Below are 24,605 nucleotides of genomic sequence, written 5' to 3'. Positions count from 1 at the left end.
GAACAGCAGACAGGCCGGGTAGCTGGTTTCGTCAGTTGCTTCTTTCTCAGTCTTTGGTTTTTGTGGCTCTTGAGTGTCCTTCGTGGGTTCAGCAGCAATCTGATTTCCTGGTGCCAGGGGATCCTCTAAATACTGAATTTAGGGGCATTAGGGGAGTGTAGGATAGTAGCCAATGGGCTACTTACCCCTGGGGTCACTACGCCCCCTATATGACCACTTCCCATGGGAGGTGGGCATAACCCTGTCCCAGAGTTTTATAGTTCTGCCATCACCAAGATGGCAGACTTTTAAATTTAGTGTCCACATCAGACAGCTCACCTTAGGGGTGGAACTGATCTTAGAGTGGGCACGCCTTCCTGGCTACTAATTTTTCCTCCCTGTCCAAGTGCCAAATGGAACATCTCTCTTCTCAGGGAAGCCAGATCTGCATACCATGGGTGGTGGGCCTCTTTGAAGCCCTCTTTGAATGCCTTGGAATGCAGATTATTCTGTTCGGTGGGGTGTGGGAGAGCAAGCTTTGTTCCTGACCTTCAAGAGCATAGGTTTTCACCCCTTGGGGGTCAGAAACGTGGCTGTTGCTGGCAGGCTGGTTAAAGCTAGTCGAAGGTGCCCTCTGAGTGCATGTATTAATAAATCCATCACTGCAGTCAGTGAGGGTTTATTAATACGAACGTTTGATACTAAACATCTCTATTTTTAGTGAAGCGATCATGTAGCTGGTGAACTCTTTTGGACCAGAGTCCCGCACACGCACTTAAAACGGCTCCTGTGATCACTTACTTTGTCTAAGAATCGACAAAGACGTATCGGGGCACATCTGCTGTTGCAGATATATCCACATATATAATGTAAGCCACCCTGCCTTAGGTCTGTACGGTCTGTTGTAAGGGTGACTTACATATATTGCACACATGTTAAGGGACACGGCACACAGGCTGTGTGCCATGTCATGTTTTCACTTTTAGCTGCACCAAGACACGCAGCCTGCAATGGCAGTCTGCATGTGTTAGGTGAGGAGTCCCAGAGGATGGCATAATACATGCTGCGGCCCTTGGGGGACACTTTTTTGCTACTTATGACCCAGGTCCCATTTACTAGGGACTTACAGGGGTGCCAAAGGTATTGCCAATTGGGGGAACAATTGTGCATTTTTGGAGAAAGAACACTGGCTCATGGGACCTGGATAGCAGGTACTTGGTGCACTTCAGTTTAAGTTGCCTCAAATACCAGGCAAAACGTGGGGGGACTTCTGCAACAAAAACCCAGTTTCCTACATAGCTGGTTGTAGGCTTGTGAAGAGAAGCTAGAGTAACACAAAATGTGGCAGATGGTGACCCTTCCATGCAAAGGAGTGCATTGAGAAGGGTCCTGTCTCATTATTGGATCTTATAGGTTGGAAAAGGGGATAGTGGCAAGAAGGAAGGGTTTTGCTCACTGAGGTCTAAATAGTAATGTGCTAATCCGTGGAGGAGCATTTGGAGGATGTGGTGAGGGTGGGCACAACGTCTGCTTAGCCTTTCTCTTATAACTCTGTTTTTCTGTATCATTGCACATCCAGCGAATCGGTGAGGAGTACATCTCTGATCTTGAACAGCTGAAGCGACTACGGGATTTTGTGAACGATGAAGCCTTCATCCGGGATGTCGCCAAAGTGAAGCAGGTGAGATGGGGGCAGAAATTGGAACCAAAAGTTTGAAGCCGGGTGATCTAAGTACAGTATGAAAGATAAACAAGGTTGTGGGAGAATAGATTAAGCAAATATTGGACACCAAGTGATTATTAGTTTGTCTCCTGCAGGAGAACAAGCTGAAGTTCTCAGTCTACTTGGAAAAGGAATACAAGGTGAAGATCAATCCAAACTCCATGTTTGATGTCCACGTGAAGAGAATCCATGAGTACAAGAGGCAGCTGCTGAACTGTCTTCATGTCATTACCATGTACAACCGTGAGTTTCACCAGACAAAAGATGGGAATGGGAACAGTGGCACATAATGAAGAAGGGGACTGTGGGATGATGACATTGGAGGGAGGTGGAGGACTGTCGAAAGGTGACACTAGACAGATGAGGGGAGAGTGGTATGAGAAGGAAGGGATCATCAGCCCAAGTGTGGATTTGAGGAAAGTGGATCAGTAAGAATAGGGAGAGTAAAGAAATATAGATTTGTGGCACCAAAAGTAGAATAAATTGCGATGGTGTAATTTCAGAGTTAGGCATGGAAGCAGTAACACCGACCTAGTCTCACTACCTAAAGGGCATGGAGTTACAGTTCTAAGCAACATCAAACCTTCGGCCTCCATGGCACCAACACACCTGAGGCTGGTGGCGGACTGCAGAACCAGTTTGTGGAAATTGTCAATTCTTAGGTGATGAGGAGTCAGAGTGTGGAGGTGCTACTATTCTTGAAAACAAGGGAGGTAACTATATGCTACTCAGAAATATAGTATTGTCTGACCTGCCTTTTTGGCTGTTGTGGTAATGTGACCACATTTCATTACCGTTCTCTTCTTGCAGGTGACAGACTTACTTTCCGTCTTCTATATCTACCGCCATCAGCACACTTTCTTTCCACTTTCCATGAATTCCTCCTGTGTGATTTTCAGTTTTCCCACTTGCATTGTAGTTGTGCTTTCCAGCTTTCTTCCACCATGGCCAATTTTGCTGAATTCTGCTCTGTCTCTGCCCCTTTGCATCTTATTTCTGGTTGTACGCATCATCATTACTACTCTTCAACTACTTAACCTCTGGCCTCAGGAAAATGAAGGAGTAACTTCAAACTCCATTGCCTTTTTCCTTCCTTACCTGTAGTGAAATTCTGCTTGCCTGCTCCTCGACTCTCCGTGGACACATTTGAAAGACTTTGGGCACTACTCTTCACAATGTAGGCCAGCTCGTAGAGAAGCTCTGGATAAATAGGCTTATTTGCGTGGTGAAAGTGTCTCACTGTTATTGTAGTCCTCTCTTACTCATGGATTGTTTCCCTACTTCTGTGCACAGAGACTCTTCTAAAAGAAGTGTCTGTGATTATTTTTAGCTTGTCAGAGTAATGTATAGTTTGTAGCATGTGTTGCTGTAGGTAGATATGCTCTGCACATTCTTGCCATCCAGTGTTGGTCTTGGATGTTTGAAAGTTGTTTTTCTTCAAAGAAAGATGCATGTTTACTCCCCCTTAAGTTGGCATTGCTCATGGGCACTGACTGCATATTAGGTTTTTCTTTTCTGCCATCGGTTCCGGCGTGTGCCACTGGGATTCCGAATTTCAATGTTTTCCCATGATCCAGTTAGGGCCCTGATAATGCAGTTTTATTCAATTTCATGTCGTCCGTGTTTTCCTTGATGACTACGTCCAGAGACGTGCTTAAGATGGAGTTCGGACCTTTTGACCCTCTTCGTAGTTCGCCCCATTTCTTCAAAATGTTCTCTGCAAAGAATGCACTCGCTGTGATTTAATGGATGCCTTTGCAATGCTGTCTCCAATGCCCTGCTAAATATCCGTGGTTTGATCACAACTAGGTTTGCAACCTGTACCTCCCCCCGAACACAACAACCCCATGTTCCAAACCTGCCTCCCCTTCCCCTCGAAGAACACCCTTGGGTATTGACAGGAAAGCAGGTGGGCCCATCAGAAGATGCGATGGCAAGTATCTGATGACAACCCAGCCATCTTTGGACAACAGGCCTTTCTCAGCTTCGAGGAAGGTGTTGACGCCGACCCTATGGAAATCCTGCTTCATTAACTGTTGCCAAGCCTAGAGGTGATTTTTTTCTTTTTTCTTTTTCCTTTGACTCACACCAGGGGGGTGGGAGAAGAACAAGAGATCCTGCTCACCTCGGCAACCTCCTGCCTTGAACAAAGACCTCTGCATGAGGCAGCTCATCGCCCTCCAGGATGTAGGGCATTGAGCCCTTTGATGACCTCACAGCCTTAGTGGCCTTTGTCGCTTTCAAGCTCTGGTCCGCACCAACCAAAGACTTTGGGTCAGACAGCACACCCTGTTTCAGGCACCGACCCTGTAAAGCCTTCAAGGCATAATTGCATCTACAAGCCTTCAACTCGGGTACCGAGGCCAGACTTCATCCCTGGGCCTCACTGAAACCACTGTTGGCGCCAAAATCATCAACATCATCCTACGAGGAAGGCAGCCCCTTCAGCCCTACTGACTTTTAAGTGGCATCATTCAACCCAGTGCCCACAGGTGACCCATGGAACCACTACAAGGGGATCTACTGTCTTTACCTATTCGACCCCAGACCTCAGCCCTGTAAATCTATACATCCTCTCTGAACACTTCGTGTGGTCATGCTCCAAAACATCATTCCCCTGATGCAACAATGCGATTTAATGGCGGTTGTAGACCTCATGAATGCCAGCTTTCACATCCGCATCCACCTCAACCACTTGCGCTACTGATGATTCATGGTAAGTGGTCATTGCTACCAGTTCAGGGTACTCCCCTTTGATGTCCCCATTGTTCCAGGGGTATTCACAAAGTGTCTAGCAGTAGTACCCCACCCAATGACGGGCCTGGGTATCCAGAGTTTTCCCGACCTCAACGATTGGCTGAACAAAAGCACAAGTATGCACCACTGCTTATCACACACCAAGGCTACCATCTCACACCTGCATTGCCTCGAATTCACAATGAATTCCACCAAATCTCATCTGCAACTTCCTTCAAATCCAAGGGCAATTCTAAACTCGGTCATAGGCAAAGGTTACCCAGGCTTGCCGTGCTAGCCTTCCAGCAGCATTTACCTCTTTTGCAGCCATAAGAACTTTTATGCTCTTCCTGGGCATGATAGCTTCCTGTATTGCCATAGTACTCCACACCCAGCTCCGCATGCGCCTGCTGCAACCCCGCCTTGATACTCAGTGGCCACAAGTAGAGCATCAATAGGAAGATCTATTGTTAGCAAGTGCCAGTGCCCATGCAGGCTGTATCTCAACCAAATAACCATACTTACTGAGTGGGCCCTTTATTACCAGGGGCACAACCTCAGTTACATAGGGGTCCTTGCTGTACATCTCACACTCAAGGCCTAGCTTCCTCAAATGCATGGTAAGTTAGTACAAAACAGACATGACAGTTGTGTAGTACCTACAGAAACAGGGTGGTACCTACTTTCTCTCCTGTCATTACTGGCACATAACACGTAGCATTGGGCCATCTACTATCTGATTCAATTCATGTCTCAAGTCATTCCTGGGGTGGACAACAACCTGGTTGACATGCTCAGAAGGACAAATCAACTAGTCCACACGTGGGAACTCCAACTGCAAGTCCATGCCACAAATAGACCTTTTCACCACCCGGACAATGCATAGCACCCAAACCTGACATGCTGGTACCCAAGTCCACAGTCCAGGGGCAATGCTTTATGGATGAACTAATTGGGGATCCTTTCCTAATTTTTTTCACGTCTCCCACGTTTTCTATTTGTGATCTGGAATATGTGACAAACCTCACAAACCCTCATCCTCATAGCGCCCAACTGGGTACGACAGCCCTAGTACTCAGCACTCCTTGAGATGTCTTTTGAACCCCTACAATAATCCCCTTCCCCAACGCTACCAGAACGTCTCACTGGGAATCAGGACGAAATCCACCATCCATATCCCAAACAGCTTAATCTAGCCATCTCACACCTGACGTTATAGAGTTAACTTCTCCCACAAGAATACATGGTCATCTTGTGGGAGTCCCTTATGTCTAACACACGAGCCTGCCTTGCAGCAAGGTGGAGATGTATGCATTACTGCATCCCTAAACATCTGTATTCTTCGAAAATTTCAGGTCGGGATTATGCTTTCCCAGCTGAAGTCGGGACTTTTTTACACTTCTGTAAGTATGCAGCAATAGCCGCATACATGCAAAAAATAGAACATTACTCCCCTTTCCACAAACGTATAATGAAAGCCTTGATGGAGAGCCTCCGAACGCCTGCACAACTCCACCCCCGGGTTACACCCTGTCTCCAGCTAGAACCTGAAATGGTTTTCGCTGGACTCGAGGGACCCTCTTTTGAGCTTTTGCACTTTTGTCCCCTACAGTACCTTTTCTGGAAGGTAGCTTTTGTTGTACCCATAAAATCTCTCATATGGATTAGTGAGCTGCAAGCCTTCACACTACAAGAACCCTTCATTCAGATTCATAAGGATATAGGGGTATTCAGAGCTAACACAAAGGTCCTTCTCAAAGTGGTTTCCCCCTTTCACCGAAAAAAAAAAAATACATAGAGCTTGCAGTTTCACCCTCAGCCACACTCTTTAACAGAAAGAGTCCTGCAAACTCTAGATGTACTTCATTGACAGGATCAAGCCCCTTTTCAAAGTTTGCCAGTTGTTCATAGCCTTTGCCAGGTCTCGCATGGCAAACCCATTTCTGAAGCAGGCATCACCAAGTTGATAGTTAAATGCATCTAAACTTGCTATCATAAATCTAAAATAGCTCTCAATGTTACACCCAGAGCACACTCCACATGCAAGAAGGCAGCAAACACAGGTTTTCTGGGCAGTATTCCATTGACTGATATATGCAAAGCAGCTACTTGGTCAACTGCAAACACCTTCATTAAACATTGTGTGGATGTTTTAGCCAGACGACAGGCAGTAGTTAGCCTGTTAGTCCTCAGTTCGCTATTTCAGACCTCTGCATCAGCCACACGCTAACCACCACCTTTAAGGGGGGGGATGCTTTATAGTCTTTGCAGAGCATGTGTATCTACGCCAACTAATGCTATGAACTGAAAATGTTACTTCACCTTTCAGCATTTGTTTATAGCTTGTAGTGCTGTAGATTCACATGTGCCATTGTCCTCCCCAGAAGCATGTGACGCTGAATACAGATCTGGTTCTTTACTAAATAACTTCCTCTTTAATTGCACACCATACTTTCTCGACTCCGCACTGAATGTTATGTGCAACACCTGTGCGAAAATCAGTTTAACATGGAGTTGATGCCCTTGCGCATTGCCAACTAAAGTATGCATCACAGGGCATCTCGGGACTCGAAAAACGTTTTTTAATGAAAAAACAACTTGTAAACATCTGAGCGGAACGAACGGGTGTATGCAGAGCATGTGAATCTAATGCACTACAGGCTATGAACCAGTGCTTATGGGGTAAGTATAATTTTCATTTCGTAGGATCTGATCTGATAATTAATAAACAAACTTCTTAGTTTAGGAACATTTAGAGTTTGTGACCCTTACTTGTAGAGTGAGACGAAGAAAGCGTTTTTGGGCTTCTTTGAAGTAAAGTGGGAATACAATGTTTAACCTCCAAATATTTTTTTTTCGTCCAAGGTATCAAGAAGGAGCCCAACAAACAATTTGTACCTCGCACTGTTATGATTGGCGGAAAGGTGAGCACAGTTGATAGATGAACGTCTGTCCTTTATCCACCCTATCGAATTCTAGGACCAAATGCAGTAGGCAAAGTTTATTTGAGTATGTTTGCAATATAATTGTTATCGTTTGAGGGAACGGGAGGGTGTTTGTTCGCATTCTTTCCTTTTGCATTTCTGCCTTAATTCACATTTCCCAAGATCACATGACCCCAGTTTTGTAGTGATTACATATTGACCTCTGGTTACAATCACATAGATTCCAAAATGTATCCAATTTCATGATATTGTAAGAGGTGAAAGTGGCTGTTAAAAGCAGGATCCTTTAGAATTGCACAAGGTTTGTTAAATAGTGTAAAAAATCATTCTTGGGATGCCATGCCTTCTTGCATGGTTCAAGCTTTCCTCGTTTCAACTGCCAACAGAAGCTTTTGATTTACTGAACTTGAAAATTCCATGAACATCATAAAGTTGTTTTCAAAACTATATATGAAACTCTTGATATGAAAAATATATATTCCCAGAGCAGAAAATCACATGTTATTCAATAATAGCTCTTGAGGTACCACTCAGGGTGGCTATGTGTGAAAATCTACTTGTACTAAAATTTAGACGTGTGATATGTTGTAATTTAATAAGTAAGTCCAGTTTTCTTTTCTTTATGTCACTTTTTCATTTATATAGTCTCCTCTGAGCTATATTAGCCCTCAGTGTTAACTTTAAAAGAAGTGCAAATCAAAAAATCTCAGAGGGGGGCTCTTCATGATGGCTAATTAACGTCTTAATTGTTTCCTCAAAAAACACATAATTCTGATTGATGCATTTTCCTGCATATTCCTCACAATATTAAAATTCGTTCTAGGCATTAGGCTGATCCAAAAAACTTTTTAAGCAGCTGTGACTCCGTAATCCTACCAGGTCCTGCCACACACCTCTAGCTACGACTCCACCTCAGGGCTTGATGTCACTAACCAGCCACCAGGATGCTGACGTCCGTTCTCATTTTTCCTTGGCTCATTAACCTGATTGCTAATCTTCAGCTTTCGACAATGATTAGTCAGATGTCTCCTCAAATGGCTTGAGCCTTCTTGTCTTCAGGTGGTGAAGCAAGAAAATATCCCTTTTGGATCACATTTACTACTCTGTGGTGTCTGGGGTTGGGACATGATGTCCCAGCAGGTGACTGTTGCACCTCCATGCATTTAAAGGTCCACTCGGAACAGTAGGCTAATTTCCTTTTGGTTAAATTCTGCTGGCAGACTCCCAAGTGGACTTTTTCCGATGGGAAAATCATGTTGCATTTTCTTACAAGATATCTTTCCACAAAAAACACAAAGTGTGGTAGGAAGAAGCCTTCTTCCTTGAGGAAGCAATCCTGTTCCTAAACTGATCGTTCGATGCTCTTCAAATTTCCCTGATCTCGGATTCTTCCTCAAAGTCAGGCGACCCCTCCCCTGCAACTAATAAGGTAATATCGGAGTTTCTCAGCCCTTTAGCCGACCCTCTTAAAGGTCGAGGTCTTCCTACTAGTTATGCTGAAACTTTTAGGGGCAGCTCCGTAACCCTCTGGGCTACTACTCATTGGGGGTTGGTCCATTTTTTTAAAAGCTTGGCAACTCCGGTGACTACCACCAAACACATCTGGATGCACTTTCTCCACAAGCTTTGTTTTTAACCTCTATGGCAGAGTTAAAGAAAGCTTGGTTTCTGTCTGCCGTTCCCTCTGAAATAGGTACGGAAAGAGAACCAGAGTTGGTGATGATGACGTCCATAGAACCAACTCCGTTACCATGAAGGAGTTGATTGGGGAGAGTATCCTCTATGTGGCAAAGGAGATGTCAACCCTAATTTTAAAGGTGAACAGCATTAGGAGCACTTGCTGATGGCCCAAAGGTTTGGCGTCTTGTAGGAGAATTTTGATTCAGATGCTTTGGCTTGAAAACATAGTTTACAGCCTAAGGGCACATAGGGAAGGATGACTCAAAGGCAGACCAACTCCTGCCTCTTTACAGTATTGTTGCTGGCATCTGCTTACACTTACAAAATGCCAGTGACCTGGATACTTCACTAGAGAGGGGCATCTCCTATTCTCCTGACACTGTTTCATCGGAGGTTTAACCTTTTTTTTTTTCTTGCACTTTCATTTACTGTAGTGTCGTACCCGGAGTAAATTACAAAGTATTCGATATTATTTGTAAGTGTCCGCTTTCAGATTACTTGAATACATAGGCCCTCATTCTGACCCTGGCGGTCGGTGATAATGCGGCGGCCAAGCCGCCAACAGGCCGGCGGTCCAAAATATGCAATTCTGACCCTGGCGGGAACCGCCAACACAGCCCGCCGCATTAACACTCCGCCCGCCACGGCGGAACAAACAAACAGCGCGGCGGTCCCCGCCAACAGCCAGGCGGCAGACAATGTACCGCCCACCCTATCACGACCCACCAATCCGCCACCTTTTCCGGGGTGGGAGCACCGCCGATAAAAACACGGCGGAAACAGACTACGAACGGGAAAACGCTCACCTCTACGCACTCCACGCGAGATTCCGGCAGTATGGAACCCGAGTTGCAGGTCATCCCCGCACTCCTATACCTGCTCATATACCAGGAGCACGCCCGGCGGCGCGGAAGACATCGGTGAGTACTGCACCTACGACACAGGGGAGGGAAAAGATTACCGGCACACACCCACCCACCCATACCCACTACAACACACACATCAATGCATTCCCACAGATCACTGTCACAACCCACAAACCCCCCCCCCCCCCCCCCGAAATAATGCAAAGACCAAAAGAAGAGATCATAAACGGGCAGATATATTGAAATATGGACAGCAGTAATCCCAATAAATAAATAAACTATGTACAAAATATATACAGCTACTAAATGTAGTCCAACCACTGTCCGTGGACCACAGGGGTCCTGTGCAAAGGGGCAAGGCCCAGTCCCACGACAAGAACTCCACGGAGAGAACACTGCAGGGGCATCAGAAAGAAAATAGGACAGGCACCTCAGGGGGAAGGGAAGGGGGGGGCACCTCAGCCACTTAAGTACACGACGCCAGATCCACGAGGGGACTCCATGACCACTGGGCCATCCTGGGGAGTGCAAAGCCACAGTCCATACAGTGGGTGGCCTGCCCACTGGGCCATCCTGGGGAGTGCAAAGCCACAGTCCATACAGTGGGTGGCCTGCCCACTGGGCCATCCTGGGGAGTGCAAAGCCACAGTCCAAACAGTCCATAACAGACCCCACTGCCACTGGAGGAGGCATGTTGGCCAGAGGACATCCTGCAGCCCTGCCCGAGATAGATCCTGCCCTGCCACGTCTGCCAAAGGGCCAGCGGTTCTTGCCTGGAAGGGCCCAGTTCAGCGCTTCTTGCCTTGAAGGGCCCAGTTCAGCGCCTCTTGCCTTGAAGGGCCCCAGTTCAGCGGGTCTTGCCTTGAAGGGCCCAGTTCAGCGGTTCTTGAGACGGCGGGGCCCAGTTCAGCGGTTCTTGAGACGGCGGGGCCCAGCGGAGCGGTGCTTGAGACGGCGGGGCCCAGTTCAGCGGTTCTTGAGACGGCGGGGCCCAGTTCAGCGGTTCTTGAGACGGCGGGGCCCAGCGGAGCGGTGCTTGAGACGGCGGGGCCCAGCGGAGCGGTGCTTGAGACGGCGGGGCCCAGTTCAGCGGTTCTTGAGACGGCGGGGCCCAGTTCAGCGGTTCTTGAGACGGCGGGCCCAGTTCAGCGGTTCTTGAGACGGCGGGGCCCAGTTCAGCGGTTCTTGAGACGGCGGGGCCCAGTTCAGCGGTTCTTGAGACGGCGGGGCCCAGTTCAGCGGTTCTTGAGACGGCGGGGCCCAGTTCAGCGGTTCTTGAGACGGCGGGGCCCAGTTCAGCGGTTCTTGAGACGGCGGGGCCCAGTTCAGCGGTTCTTGAGACGGCGGGGCCCAGTTCAGCGGTTCTTGAGACGGCGGGGCCCAGTTCAGCGGTGCTTGAGACGGCGGGGCCCAGCGGAGCGGTGCTTGAGACGGCGGGGCCCAGCGCAGCGGTTCTTGAGACGGCGGGGCCCAGTTCAGCGGTTCTTGAGACGGCGGGGCCCAGTTCAGCGGTTCTTGAGATGGCGGGGCCCAGCGGAGCGGTGCTTGAGACGGCGGGGCCCAGCGGAGCGGTGCTTGAGACGGCGGGGCCCAGTTCAGCGGTTCTTGAGACGGCGGGGCCCAGTTCAGCGGTGCTGGAGACGGCGGGGCCCAGTTCAGCGGTTCTTGAGACGGCGGGCCCAGTTCAGCGGTTCTTGAGACGGCGGGGCCCAGTTCAGCGGTTCTTGAGACGGCGGGGCCCAGTTCAGCGGTTCTTGAGACGGCGGGCCCAGTTCAGCGGTTCTTGAGACGGCGGGGCCCAGTTCAGCGGTGCTTGAGACGGCGGGGCCCAGTTCAGCGGTGCTTGAGACGGCGGGGCCCAGTTCAGCGGTGCTTGAGACGGCGGGGCCCAGTTCAGCGGTGCTTGAGACGGCGGGGCCCAGTTCAGCGGTGCTTGAGACGGCGGGGCCCAGTTCAGCGGTTCTTGAGACGGCGGGGCCCAGTTCAGCGGTTCTTGAGACGGCGGGGCCCAGTTCAGCGGTTCTTGAGACGGCGGGGCCCAGTTCAGCGGTTCTTGAGACGGCGGGGCCCAGTTCAGCGGTTCTTGAGACGGCGGGGCCCAGTTCAGCGGTTCTTGAGACGGCGGGGCCCAGTTCAGCGGTGCTGGAGACGGCGGGGCCCAGTTCAGCGGTGCTGGAGACGGCGGGGCCCAGTTCAGCGGTGCTGGAGACGGCGGGGCCCAGTTCAGCGGTGCTGGAGACGGCGGTGCCCAGTTCAGCGGTTCTTGAGACGGCGGGGCCCAGCGGAGCGGTTCTTGAGACGGCGGGGCCCAGCGGAGCGGTTCTTGAGACGGCGGGGCCCAGTTCAGCGGTTCTTGAGACGGCGGGGCCCAGTTCAGCGGTGCTGGAGACGGCGGGGCCCAGCGGAGCGGTTCTTGAGACGGCGGGGCCCAGCGGAGCGGGGCTTGAGACGGCGGGGCCCAGTTCAGCGGGGCTTGAGACGGCGGGGCCCAGTTCAGCGGGGCTTGAAACGGCGGGGCCCAGTTCAGCGGTTCTTGAGACGGCGGGGCCCAGTTCAGCGGTTCTTGAGACGGCGGGCCCCAGTTCAGCGGTTCTTGAGACGGCGGGCCCCAGTTCAGCGGTTCTTGAGACGGCGGGCCCCAGTTCAGCGGTTCTTGAGACGGCGGGGCCCAGTTCAGCGGTTCTTGAGACGGCGGGGCCCAGTTCAGCGGTTCTTGAGACGGCGGGGCCCAGTTCAGCGGTGCTTGAGACGGCGGGGCCCAGTTCAGCGGTGCTTGAGACGGCGGGGCCCAGTTCAGCGGTGCTTGAGACGGCGGGGCCCAGCGGAGCGGTGCTTGAGACGGCGGGGCCCAGTTCAGCGGTTCTTGAGACGGCGGGGCCCAGTTCAGCGGTTCTTGAGACGGCGGGGCCCAGCGGAGCGGTTCTTGAGACGGCGGGGCCCAGCGGAGCGGTGCTTGAGACGGCGGGGCCCAGCGGAGCGGTGCTTGAGACGGCGGGGCCCAGCGGAGCGGTGCTTGAGACGGCGGGGCCAAGTTCAGCGGTTCTTGAGACGGCGGGCCCAGTTCAGCGGTGCTGGAGACGGCGGGGCCCAGTTCAGCGGTTCTTGAGACGGCGGGGCCCAGTTCAGAGGTTCTTGAGACGGCGGGGCCCAGTTCAGCGGTTCTTGAGACGGCGGGGCCCAGCGGAGCGGTGCTTGAGACGGCGGGGCCCAGTTCAGCGGGGCTTGAGACGGCGGCCGGTCTATGGCCAACTGCTCATTGCCTGGTGGTGCCCTCCTGGGCAGCGGGGATGGTGCTCCTTCAATGCCCACCTGGGCTGTGGGTGGTGGGGCCCTCCTGGCCAGCTGGGCTGGGTCCTCCCTGGGCAGCGGCTATGGGGGTGGTGGGCTCCTCCTGGGCAGCAGGCCTGCTGCCTGACCTCTCCGACTTGCTGCCCTTGCCCTCCTTAGTCGGGAGTCTGTGGCCCTTTCCTCCCTTTGGAGCTGTGGCTGGTGACTGTCTCTGGGTGGTGTCCGGGGGGGATGTAGAAGCTGGGCTCCTGCGGCGCCCCTTCCGCCTTCTGCTCCTCTTCCCAGGGGGTGGGCTGGCTGTCCCCTTGCTGCTGGGCGAAGATCCAGACATGCGGGCTGGTGGGCTCCAATACCCCTGCACCCTTGTCAAGGGGGCTGCAGGGCTGGTGGTGGCTGAGGTGCTCTTCTTACCCCGACGAGAAGGAGGGGGGGGCTCAGGGTCAGGAAAGAAGTTAGCAGTGGCGAGGAAGAGTTTCTTGGGACAATGGAGAGTGGTAGGTACAGTGGGAATGGGAGTGGAGGGAGAGGATGTGGTTGTAGGTGAGTCACGTTTGCTGTCTTTGGGTGCAGGTGCAGGAGGGATAGGCTGTCGTGAGGTGGATGGCTGTTGGGTGGGTGGGTGGCTGCGTTTGTGTGGTGTGGAAGAGGGGGTGACAGACACAGTGGGAGAGGACACAGGGGACGTGTAAATGGCAGTGGGGGTGGTGACTGCACGTGTGCGGACTGGAGTGGAGGGTGTGCTGGTGATGGAAACACTGGCTGATGGTGAGGTGAATGGAGGTGTGAGTGTAGACGTCACAGGGAGGGAGGAGGGAGACGAGGAGGTGGGGGTCACAGAGGTGGTAGTGACTGTTGGCATGTCTGCATCGGAATGTTGCGTGTGTGAATGTCTGCGTGATCTGTGGTGCTTATGTTTGGATGAGCTTCTCTTGGGTGTTGAGGTGTGTGCAGGCTGGTCTGATGGTGTGGGTGGGACAGGCAGAGGAACAGGAGACTGGGAGGAGGGAGTTAGTAGAGGGAGGCAGGAGACAGGGACAATGGCTGCCGTCAGTGCTGAGGCCAGAGCCTGGAACGATCGCTGATGGGCAGCCTGACCCGAATGAATGCCCTCCAGGTACGCATTGCTGCGATGAACCTCCCTCTCCACCCCCTGGATGGCATTCAAAAGGGTAGTCTGCCCAACAATGAGCGTTCGGAGGAGGTCAATGACCTCCTCACTGAGGGCAGCGGGGGTAACAGGGGCAGGGCCTGAGGTGTCTGGGGCGAAGGAGATGCCCGGCTTCCTGGTAGAGCGGGCACGGGGCGAACGCTGAGGGGCTGCTGGGAGGGCGGAGATGGTGCGCTGGGTGGCGGCTGTACCTGTAATGGCGGGGGGCACGGATGGTGCCACCCCGCAAGGGAGCTCCCTTCCGAGGACGTGTCCGTGTCGCTGCAGGGTCCAGTCGTCCCCGTTGTGGAGCTCCCCTCGCCCTCCGTCTCACTGGTCCAGTCTGACTCTGTGGCATGGCCCTCCTGGGCCATGTGAGATGCAGCTCCCTCCTGCCCCGATGCCACTTCTCCTCCGCCTGATGATGCTGATGCACACAAGCACAGAAAGACAAACAAAAAGGGGGGGGAGAGAGAAATAAAGGGATATTGAGTACATGGATCTCCGGTACAGTTAGCGGACATGACAGACACAGATATCCCCTGCACTAAGTTGCGCACTTGGGGTCCGCTACGCATTCCGTGGAACATGCCCTACACGCCTAGAGTTGACAACTGCACCCATGGATGACACGGCCCAGGGATGGCTGTACTGACAAACTACTGAGGGTGGTGGCTGGGGACACAGGGGCTTACGGGGGTGCCCAGCCTACAGATATCGCCCTGGCCTAGGGGGACCCACAGCCCTCCTCCCCCACCCAGACACCTCCACTGCGCGACAACAGAGTAGATAATGCTTGTACTCACCCCCTTGTGTCTGCTGTGCTGCCCTCACGCGCCCATCTAAATCAGGGTAGGCCACCGCCAGGATCCGGAACATCAGGGGGGTCAGTTGACGGCAGGCACCCCGCCTACGTTGGGAGGCCATCCCCAGCAGAGACTCAGCGGTCTTCTTGGTCCCGCGGCGGATGTCCTCCCACCTCTTGCGGCAGTGGGTGCCCCGTCGATGGTGGACCCCCAGGGTCCGGACTTCCTTGGCGATGGCACGCCAAATCCCGATCTTCTCATGGGCGCGGACCTATGTGACACGTACAGGGAGGGAGAAATACCACGTTCAAGTTTGTCTGCATTTTCCTTGCCAGTGGCCCAACGCCCCCCATCCCCGCCAGGCCCCCCGCCATGCCCCCCACCAGGCCCAACATGCCCCCCATCCCCGCCATGCCCCCCGCCATGCCCCCCGCCAGGCCCAACATGCCCCCCATACCCGCCAGGCCCCCCGCCAGCCCCAACATGCCCCCCCATCCCCGCCATGCCCCCCGCCAGGCCCAACATGCCCCCCATCCCCGCCAGGCCCCCCGCCAGCCCCAACATGCCCCCCATCCCCGCCATGCCCCCCGCCAGGCCCAACATGCCCCCCATCCCCGCCAGGCCCCCCGCCAGCCCCAACATGCCCCCCCATCCCCGCCAGGCCCCCAAGCCAGGCCCAACGCCCCCCATCCCCGCCAGGCCCCCCGCCATGCCCCCCACCAGGCCCAACATGCCCCCCCATCCCCGCCAGGCCCCCAAGCCAGCCAGTGGCCCCAAATCCAGATTGAATTAAACTCACTTGTTGGTCTGGAGGACCGTAGAGTAGCGCATACTGGGGGAGGACCCCATCCACAAGTTTCTCCAACTCCTCTCCAGTGAAGGCAGGGGCCCTTTCCCCAGGCGCAGCAGCCATTGTCCCTTCCAGACCGAGGTCACAGCAACACTTGCAGTATAGGTCCTCTCCTGTGAAAGTTCAAGTCGCAAGTGGATAAGTAGATAGAAAATGGCGGTCACGTCCGCGGCGGTGCGTACCGCGGCGGTGCGTCCCGCCACCGCCGGCGCCCTTCGCCATTGGCTCCTGAAACCCATAGGCTTCAATGTTAACCAATGTGGCTTCGCGCCGCGGTCTTCGCCCGCCGCCCGCCGCGGTGTGCCACGCCAGCGCATTGACCTCACATCCCATTGTCACACTTCACAGGTCAGGCAGCCGCCATTTCCAGGGCCCACATGGCTCAATTTCAACTGCGTCACACAGGCCTAGGCCTTGCATAGCCACTCAGACACGCCATTCACTGCATTGAGAATCGTTTACTGTGCTAGCTGTGAGTACGTACCTGTGGGTTGCTTGACTGTGTGCTCCATGTTGTCCTTCCTAGGCACCGTCCGCTGGGTTTGGCGAGGAGACGGATGAATCCTCCCGTGTACCGACCGCTGGTGGACCTGTCGACAATGGAAGAACGCCACATTATCCTGACCTACCGTCTTAACCGTGCCACTATACATGAACTGTGTGCCCAGCTGGAGCCCGACCTGATGTCCCCCATCCGCCAACCCACAGGGATTCCCCCTCTGGTGCAGGTCATGTCAGTACTCCATTTCTTGGCAAGTGGTTCATTTCAGACAACAGTGGGAATTGCTTCTGGGATGTCTCAGCCCATGTTTTTGAAGGTGTTATCCAGAGTGTTGTCTGCCCTGATGAAATACGTGAGGAGCTACATAATTTTCCCTGAGGTGGGCGAATTGGCTGCAGTGAAGGGTGATTTCTACACCCTTGGACATATTCCCAACGTCATTGGTGCCATTGATGGGACCCATGTGGCTTTGGTTCCCCCAAGAGACAGGGAGCAGGTGTACAGGAACAGAAAAAGTTACCATTCAATGAACATCCAGGTGGTGTGTTTGGCTGACCAGTACATCTCGCATGTAAATGCCAAATTCCCTGGGTCAGTGCATGACGCCTACATCCTGAGGAATAGCAGCATCCCTTACGTGATGGAACAGCTAGAGAGACACCGTGTATGGCTATTGGGGGTCTCTGGGTACCCCAACCTGTCGTGGCTACTGACCCCAGTAAGGAATCCCCGGACCAGGGCAGAGGAACGGTACAATGAGGCCCATGGGCGTACTAGGAGGGTGATCGAACGCACCTTTGGCCTCCTAAAGGCCAGGTTTCGGTGCCTGCATATGACAGGTGGATCCCTAATGTACTCACCTAAGAAGGTGTGTCACATCATCGTGGCCTGCTGCATGCTTCACAACCTGGCTTTGCGCCGCCAGGTGCCTTTCCTGCAGGAGGATGGTCGAGACGGTGGTGTTGTGGCAGCGGTGGAACCTGAGGAGAGTGACGAGGAGGAAGACGACGGGGCTGAAACAGACAACAGGGACAGAATCATTGAACAGTACTTCCAATAGGACACAGGTAACAATTCAAAGATAATTTAGTAAATGTGAACTACTCTCCTGCATCTCTGCTGCCTGTCTATTTGCCCCAGTGTATGATGACTGAGTTGTGGCTTTTCCCTCCCTATTTCAGATCTGGGGTCCCCACTACGAGTCCTGTGCTTCGTTTCCCCATGGACTACAGCTTTGTGGCAGCTGTTTGTTGACTTCACTATGTACAAGGACATATTTGCACTGTCATGTCAATTACAATATATTGAAATCACAGCCAGACTCCAGATAGTTTTGTGCAAAATAGGTGTTTATTTAAGTGCTCAAAATGGGATGGGTGGTTTCAAGTGGGTGGGGGCTATGGTGAAGGAATGTCCATGGCAGAGTCCAGAGTAACAGTCACACAGGTGCATTGTCCAGAGGCCTGTGGAGAGATGGAGCATGGGCAGTTCAAGGATGGACAGGGTGACAATGTGGGACAGTGGGATGACATCAGGTGGTATCCATTGCTGGCGGGGGTCTTGACATCCTACTCTGTCTTCTTGCGAGATCTCAGGGCCCTCTTGCGGGGTGGTTCTTCTCCTGCAGGAGGTGGGGGTCTGGTGGGCTGCTGCTGTGCGGGGGCCTCCTGTCCACTAGCGCCGGCGGAGGTGGTTGGCTGTTCTTGGTCCAGGCTAGTGGCAGGGGCCCTTGGGTGTTGTTGAGTGTCCGTCCTGGTGTTGACGAGGTCCTGCAGCAGCCCTACCATGGTAACCAGGGTGGAGGTGAGGGCTCTGATGTCCTCCCTGTACCCCCGATAGTGTTCCTCCTGCAGTACCTGGATCTCCTGGAACCGGGCCAGTACCGTCACCATCGTCTCCTGGGAGCGGTTGTATGCTCCCATGATGGTGGTGAGGGCCTCGTGGAGAGTGGGTTCCCTGGGCCCGTCCCCCCCCTGTCGCACAGCTGCCCTCCGAGTTGCCCTGTTTGCCTGGGCCTCTGCCCCCTGGCCGGTGTGCCCACTACCACTGCCCCCAGGTCCCTGTTGTTGTTGGGGTGGTGGGTTATCCTGGGTGCCCTGTAGTGGTAGACACACCGCAGATTGACGCGCCCTGGAGACAGAGGCATGGGCCCGCTGGGTGGGAGCTGTGCTGGTGTTCCCAGAGGGGTTTGGGTCTGTGGTGGCCTGGGCCTGTGTGAGGGGAACCGACTGTCCAGAGGTCCCCGATGGTCCGGGCTGGTCATCGGTGTCCAGGTCGACAGAGCTGCTGTCATCGCTGACGGCCTCTTGGGTGGGGGGTGTGGAGAATTCTGGGCCCTCCGCGGCGGTGTGTTGACGGTCGGGTCCTGCAGGGGTATAGAGGTATGGTTATAGTTTCAATGTGTGGCATATGGGTGTATCTGTGGGTTCCCGTGTCCCCAAGTGCTGGCATTCGTGTGTGGGGGCTTTGGTGAGGGTGGCTTGTGGGGGGGATGTGTATATGCATTGGGCATGCTTTGGTGATGGGTGTCCATGCTTAGTGGACGCATGCAGGCCTAGGTTTTGGGATGTGTGGGTTGTGATGGTGAGACATTGGCAGGGAATAGGTGTGCTGGGGGTGGGGGTGAGGATGGTGGTGGGGGTGAGGATGGTGGTGGGGGTGAGGGTGGGGGTGAGGGTGGGGTTCGAGGATGGGGGTGAGGGTTGGGGTATGATTTGGCATGCAGGTGGGGGGGAAGCAGTAGTGAAGCTTCAACTTACCAGTATCCATTCCTCCGCCGACTCCTGCGAGGCCGTCAGGATGCAGGATGTTCAAGACTTCCTCCTCCCATGTTGTAAATTGTGGGGGTTGAGGTGGGGGTCCTCCGCCAGTCTTCTGCACGGCGATGTTGTGCCTGGATACCATGGAACGCACCTTCCCCCGTAGGTCGTTCCATCGCTTCCTGATGTCTTCCCGATTTCTGGGGTGCTGTCCCACAGCGTTGACCCTGTCGACAATCCTCTGCCATAGCTCCGTCCTCCGGGCAATGCTGGTGTATTGTATCTGTGTGCCGAACAGCTGGGGCTCTACCCGAACGATTTCCTCCACCATGACCCTGAGTTCTTCGTCTGAGAAGCGGGGGTGTCTTTGGGGTGCCATGGGGTGGTGTGTATGATGTGTGGGGTGGAGTATGTGTAGTTAAGTGTGTTGAGTGTGGTGGTGTGTGTTGTTTTGTGTGTGGATAGTGTGTGGGTGATGGTGTGGAGTGGCTGTGGCTGCTAGTTTGTGGATGGTGGTGTCTCGCTCTGGCCTTCTTTCAGAATTTTTTGGCGTAGGGGTTTGTGGGTGATGTGGGTGTGTGTTTTATATTGTATTGTGTGTGTGGGAGTGGTGTGTGTATGTGTATCAGGTGTGTGGAATTCAAATCGTCCAATGTGGCTGAGTTTTGTTCGTTTGTGTGTATTCTGACCGCGGCGGTGTGTCCCGCCAATGGAATACCGCGTTTGAATGACCGCCGCGTGGATTCGTGGGTCGTAATGGCATGGGCGTATTTCTGTTGGCGTGACGGTGGAGGTTTTGTCACCTCCACTTTTCCGCCGACCGCTGGTCTGGCGGTCTGTTGTGGCTGTCGGATTTTCGGAGGTTTGCCTTCTGCGGGTCAGAATGACTGTGGCGGGTTTCCGCGACCGCGGCGGGATTATGGAGGATTTCTGAACGGCGGTAGGCGCCTTTTACCGCCGAGGTCAGAATGACCACCATAGTGTATTTAATCAATATCCCTTCCCCACTGGAGTAGGAATTGTAAGAGGAAAACAACCTGTATGGCTCCCAGTTTTTAGTAAACACCTTTTTGGATGTAGTTTTCAGGTGGGTCTCTTCTTTAAAGATATGATCATATTATGTCTGTAAGGTCTAACATTCCTGGGATTGTTAAGGACTTTAATGTTCCATGCAAGCAATTTAAGCTTATGCAAATCCTGAGTTAGTTTGAGTTTTGTGCCATGACTTCAGTATTTGTCTCATATCTTGACCAGTTAGCCTGCCTGACGCATTCCATGCAGCATTGGGGTGTTCCTGTTCAATCGGTAATTTTTGTAGCTCTGTTAGTGACCAGGACATAATTTAAGGACGTGAGTGAGTGTACCCATTCCCACATTGAAAACTCCAGTCTTCAGGGAGTACAAGATCACCCCATATAAGAAATCCCACAAAACATTCTCTAAGAAAACTCACAATGGGCAACAGGCCCTGCCTTGCCAAACACAAAATGCTGTACAGCTAGGGGTCCTGAAAGGTCGCATCTGGTGACACAAACACCACGCTGCATAATCCAGCAATGCTAAGTATTTATCTCTGAGAAGTGTAGTTTGCTGTTGTATTATATTTTCAGTTGCAGGGGATAAAGCATGGATAACTCTAGGTTCGTCTGTTGGGGCATTTTCATATTTTTTTTTTTTAATCCCCACAACTGGCTTGCATGCTTCTCGCATTTCTAGCATGAGATCTGGGTAGAATGCAGTTTTGGAGCCCTCATATTGTAATCCCCTTCTCTCTCCTGAAAGGCTCAAAATCAAGCCCCTGTTCCTGTAGTTGGCTATTCTTGCTATCACTGACCTGAGTGGTGCCACTGGTGCAGGTCTCAGGGCCAGCGATCTATGGGCTCTTTCCATGATGATGATGAGAGGGTAACCGATACGGTAATTGGGGGAACTATTACTACCATCAATACATCACTACACAAAAACACCTATTGATAATAAAAAATATTTTGTTCCTAATCAAATATTAAAAACAACTTTACACACTAAATATTTTCATATCTTTCTTAACAATTACATTTTCACTAATAGATTTCCCCATCATTTAGTAGTTCCAGTTTATTTGTTGCTGTAGCCGTATGGTTTGCTTTTTAGCACAGTTGCTCTTATCAAGTTTGTCATGTCTGTGTTTCATAAGGTCAGTCCGAGTGGCTAGTTTATCTAGCTGTCGATGGTCTGTAGGTTTTTTTCATGCTATACAGGATCTGTGACTTCCATGTTGCTGGTGCCCCAGCCTTAGTCTGCAGGTACACTTGAGCCTTAGGTTCAGCGTTCAATTGGCAGCGCGCATTAAAGGAAAGCTTGCATTGTCATCCTTTACAGGTCGTTCATCCTAATGGAAATATTGCATCCTTCTGTGGCACTCTTTGCCTCCTTTCATTGAGATGTCCTAAACCTTTTATGTCAGTCAGCCCATTGGCAGTTGCAAGACCCCATTGGTCCATTCCAGATGACCCTTTCTTTCTGTCTTCTCCCACTCACTGTTCAAACTTAGTCTTCACACCAGAACTCCTGTGCCTTTCCTACAGCGCCTCCCTAAACATGGAGTCCAAAAAACTTGATGTCTTTGTTCACAAATGTTTTGCCTCAAATAGCTCGGCTTTGTGCACAGCGAATGACACCTGTCTGTTAGGCTGAGGTGTTCTTGTCTTATGGGAATGAGCAAAATGTATGATTGTCAGACTATATGAAAAATCCAGTGTGTGTCCTTGTTTGTGATGGCACAGATGTATTAGAACAGATCCTGAAGGGTAGGTTTGACTTTGCAGACATTGTGGCTCGGACTGTGGGTGTGGCTGTAGCACTGCCTTGGCATGCTTGGACGTGCTTCACTGGATTTTTGGGAGATATCCAAGCTATGACGATGTACAAGCCCTTTGGCTGTCATCTATTTGGAGCGAAGGCTCCTTGGAACATTTTAAGAATAGCAGTGCTAAGGCACATGCCCTTAGCCTCGCCTCTCCTGCACAACAATTTTACCACCGGAATCAGAATTTTCATTAGCATTCTAGCGCTTTTCAGTCTGAACAATGGCTTGCTAAAAACGCCACACCAACTGTTGCTCCTTTCAAGGCAGCGGTGGCTTTAGAAGGTGTTAACCACCAGTAGCAACAGCCGATCCAGTTGCTGCTGTCCTCTGCTTCCTCAAAACATCTCTGATGTTTGCCTCCCAACTGAGGGTGATGCTGTGAGAAACAGACACAGCGAAACACTGGGTGCTCTAGCTGGTCTTCTGGGGCTATGCTCTTCTTTTCCTATCCTTCCCCAGACTACCCCCTTTCTTTCACAGAATGCTGGATGACTCATCTTTGATCTTAAAGATGGCAGCTACAGAAGTGGTGCCTCCATAAGGAGGGGAACAGGATTTGACTCCCTTTTAATTCTGTCTTCTGAACCTGTCCACTTGACAGGAAAAGTTTAAAAAGCTGTCACCAAGCAGAGTTCCCCTGAGCCTGGCACTCATCAGACTGGTTATGTCCCCGGACCACTGGATCCCCAATTTTATTTTCCATTTCTCCCCTCCACGAGTGATGTTTGAGGTTCACCCTGGTTTTGAAACATACACTTTTAATTTGCAGTCCCTCCATTCTGACTGACAACTGCCTCACAACTCTTCACAAAGGTGCCAGCGGTCAGCTTTGCTGCTGAGATTGGGAGGAATGCACTGCTGTTCCTGGACAACTGCCTGATGATTGCAGAGTCTCTGGCGCTGGTCCACTAACATCTCCAGCAGAAATTGGGTTGTTTTGCCAAACCTGGCCGTCACCATAAATGGCCAGATGATTTACCTCATTCCCACACAGAGACCTCAGATGAGCGCATAGCTTCCCTATAGATCATACCAATGTACACTGATTGGATGATAAGCTCTTTGCGGGTTTCTCTGGAGCAAAAAAAAAAAAAAGGCAAGGCCTTGTAGAAAAGAACCATTTCCCCCTGTATCATGCTCTGCATTAAGATCTGCTATCCATTGGCCAAAAAGCAACATCTGGAAGGATTGTGTGCTCACTTTACCACAGCTAAAGCGGTTAGCACACAGAGTCCCTATCCTAGTCATTTACAGGCTGCTAGGTGGGTATCCCTTAAAGTGTTTGTGAAGCAGTATTGTCTGGATAGTCAACATTGCGTTTGCAGAAGGGGCATTTTACCTGCTCGGCTCTGCAAGACTTTTTGGTTTGAGTGCATCCATAGACCCACAATTATATCAATACTGCTTTGGTAACTGTTCAGAACAGTGAAGAATTTGTGGCTAGAAGTCTCTATCAGAACAAGTTACTTACCTTCAGTAATGCTGTTTCTGGGAGCGATTCTATCTAGCCATAGATCCCTCACCGACCCTCGCTTTCATGTTCGGTGGTTGGCCTCTGTCCATTGATAAGACCCCAAGTCTGTGAATCTGCACTGTGGTCACACCAATTTGCTTTTGGGGCTCTGTGTCAGGGGGATATGGACCTTCTCGAAAGCAACTGACAGCACACAGGAGTGACTCCCTTATAGGCTCTGCACATAATTTCTGGAATTGTACAGCGTCTGGGCAGAGCTGCATGGCGCTGCCTACCAGCACACAGAAGTACTGGTGAAAAGTTTCCAGACCTGGCCTAACACCTGGGGAATTTTCAAGAGGTGAGGAATATGCAGCTAGGTAGAGTCTCCACCAGAAAGAGTATTACCAAAGGTAAGCAGCTTGTTCTCACAGTCCATTCTGAACCATGGAAGGAGCATTCATGGGTTACAGATTTGCAATAAGATTATATATCCACCAGAAATATCTCCAAAGACAAGTAACTTTTTCCTCTAGTACTTGTGGTTCAGCACTCATGGAACCTTCAAAACAATTGTGTCGATTAGGATAATCCATGCAGGTCCATCATGATCTAGGAAGTTTTTTTAAAGAAAGAAAATGTATTGGTTATGTTTTCAACATACAAGCAGAAGAGGTTCAGTGACTTTGGTCCCTCTCATTTAACTCCACCAGAGCCTGCTCCTCATGCCCAGTACCAGCCCTGTTTCTCAGTTCTGTTTTTAGCTTCATGAGTCACAAGTGATATGGAAAATGTCACTTACCCAGTGTACATCTGTTGTTGGCATGTAGTGCTGCAGATTCACATGCTATGCATAGCTCTTCCGACATCTAGTGTTGGGCTTGGAGTGTTACAAGTTGTTTTTCTTCGAAGAAGTCTTTTCGGAGTCACGGGATCGAGTGACTCCTCCTCTGTTCCAGTGCGCATGGGCATCGACTCCATTGTTACATTGTTTTCCCGCAGAGGGTGAAGGAAGGAGTGATA

General features: G+C 51.8%; 1 protein-coding gene across 1 annotated transcript in view; it reads left to right on the top strand.

The window, feature by feature from the left end:
* Positions 1-24,605, top strand: part of PYGM (glycogen phosphorylase, muscle associated) — a 152,604-nt gene that overhangs the window by 114,833 nt on the left and 13,166 nt on the right. Inside the window, exons 13-15 of the mRNA XM_069208006.1 lie at positions 1,559-1,660; positions 1,798-1,945; positions 7,304-7,362. Coding sequence (XP_069064107.1) covers positions 1,559-1,660; positions 1,798-1,945; positions 7,304-7,362 — 309 coding nt within the window. The remainder of the gene's footprint in view (positions 1-1,558; positions 1,661-1,797; positions 1,946-7,303; positions 7,363-24,605) is intronic.

Source organism: Pleurodeles waltl, chromosome 9 (genome assembly GCF_031143425.1).
Source record: "Pleurodeles waltl isolate 20211129_DDA chromosome 9, aPleWal1.hap1.20221129, whole genome shotgun sequence".
Classification (NCBI taxonomy): Eukaryota; Metazoa; Chordata; class Amphibia; order Caudata; family Salamandridae; genus Pleurodeles; species Pleurodeles waltl.
The sequence above is the reverse complement of the archived record's forward strand: the minus strand, read 5'-3'. Positions and strand labels throughout refer to the sequence as shown.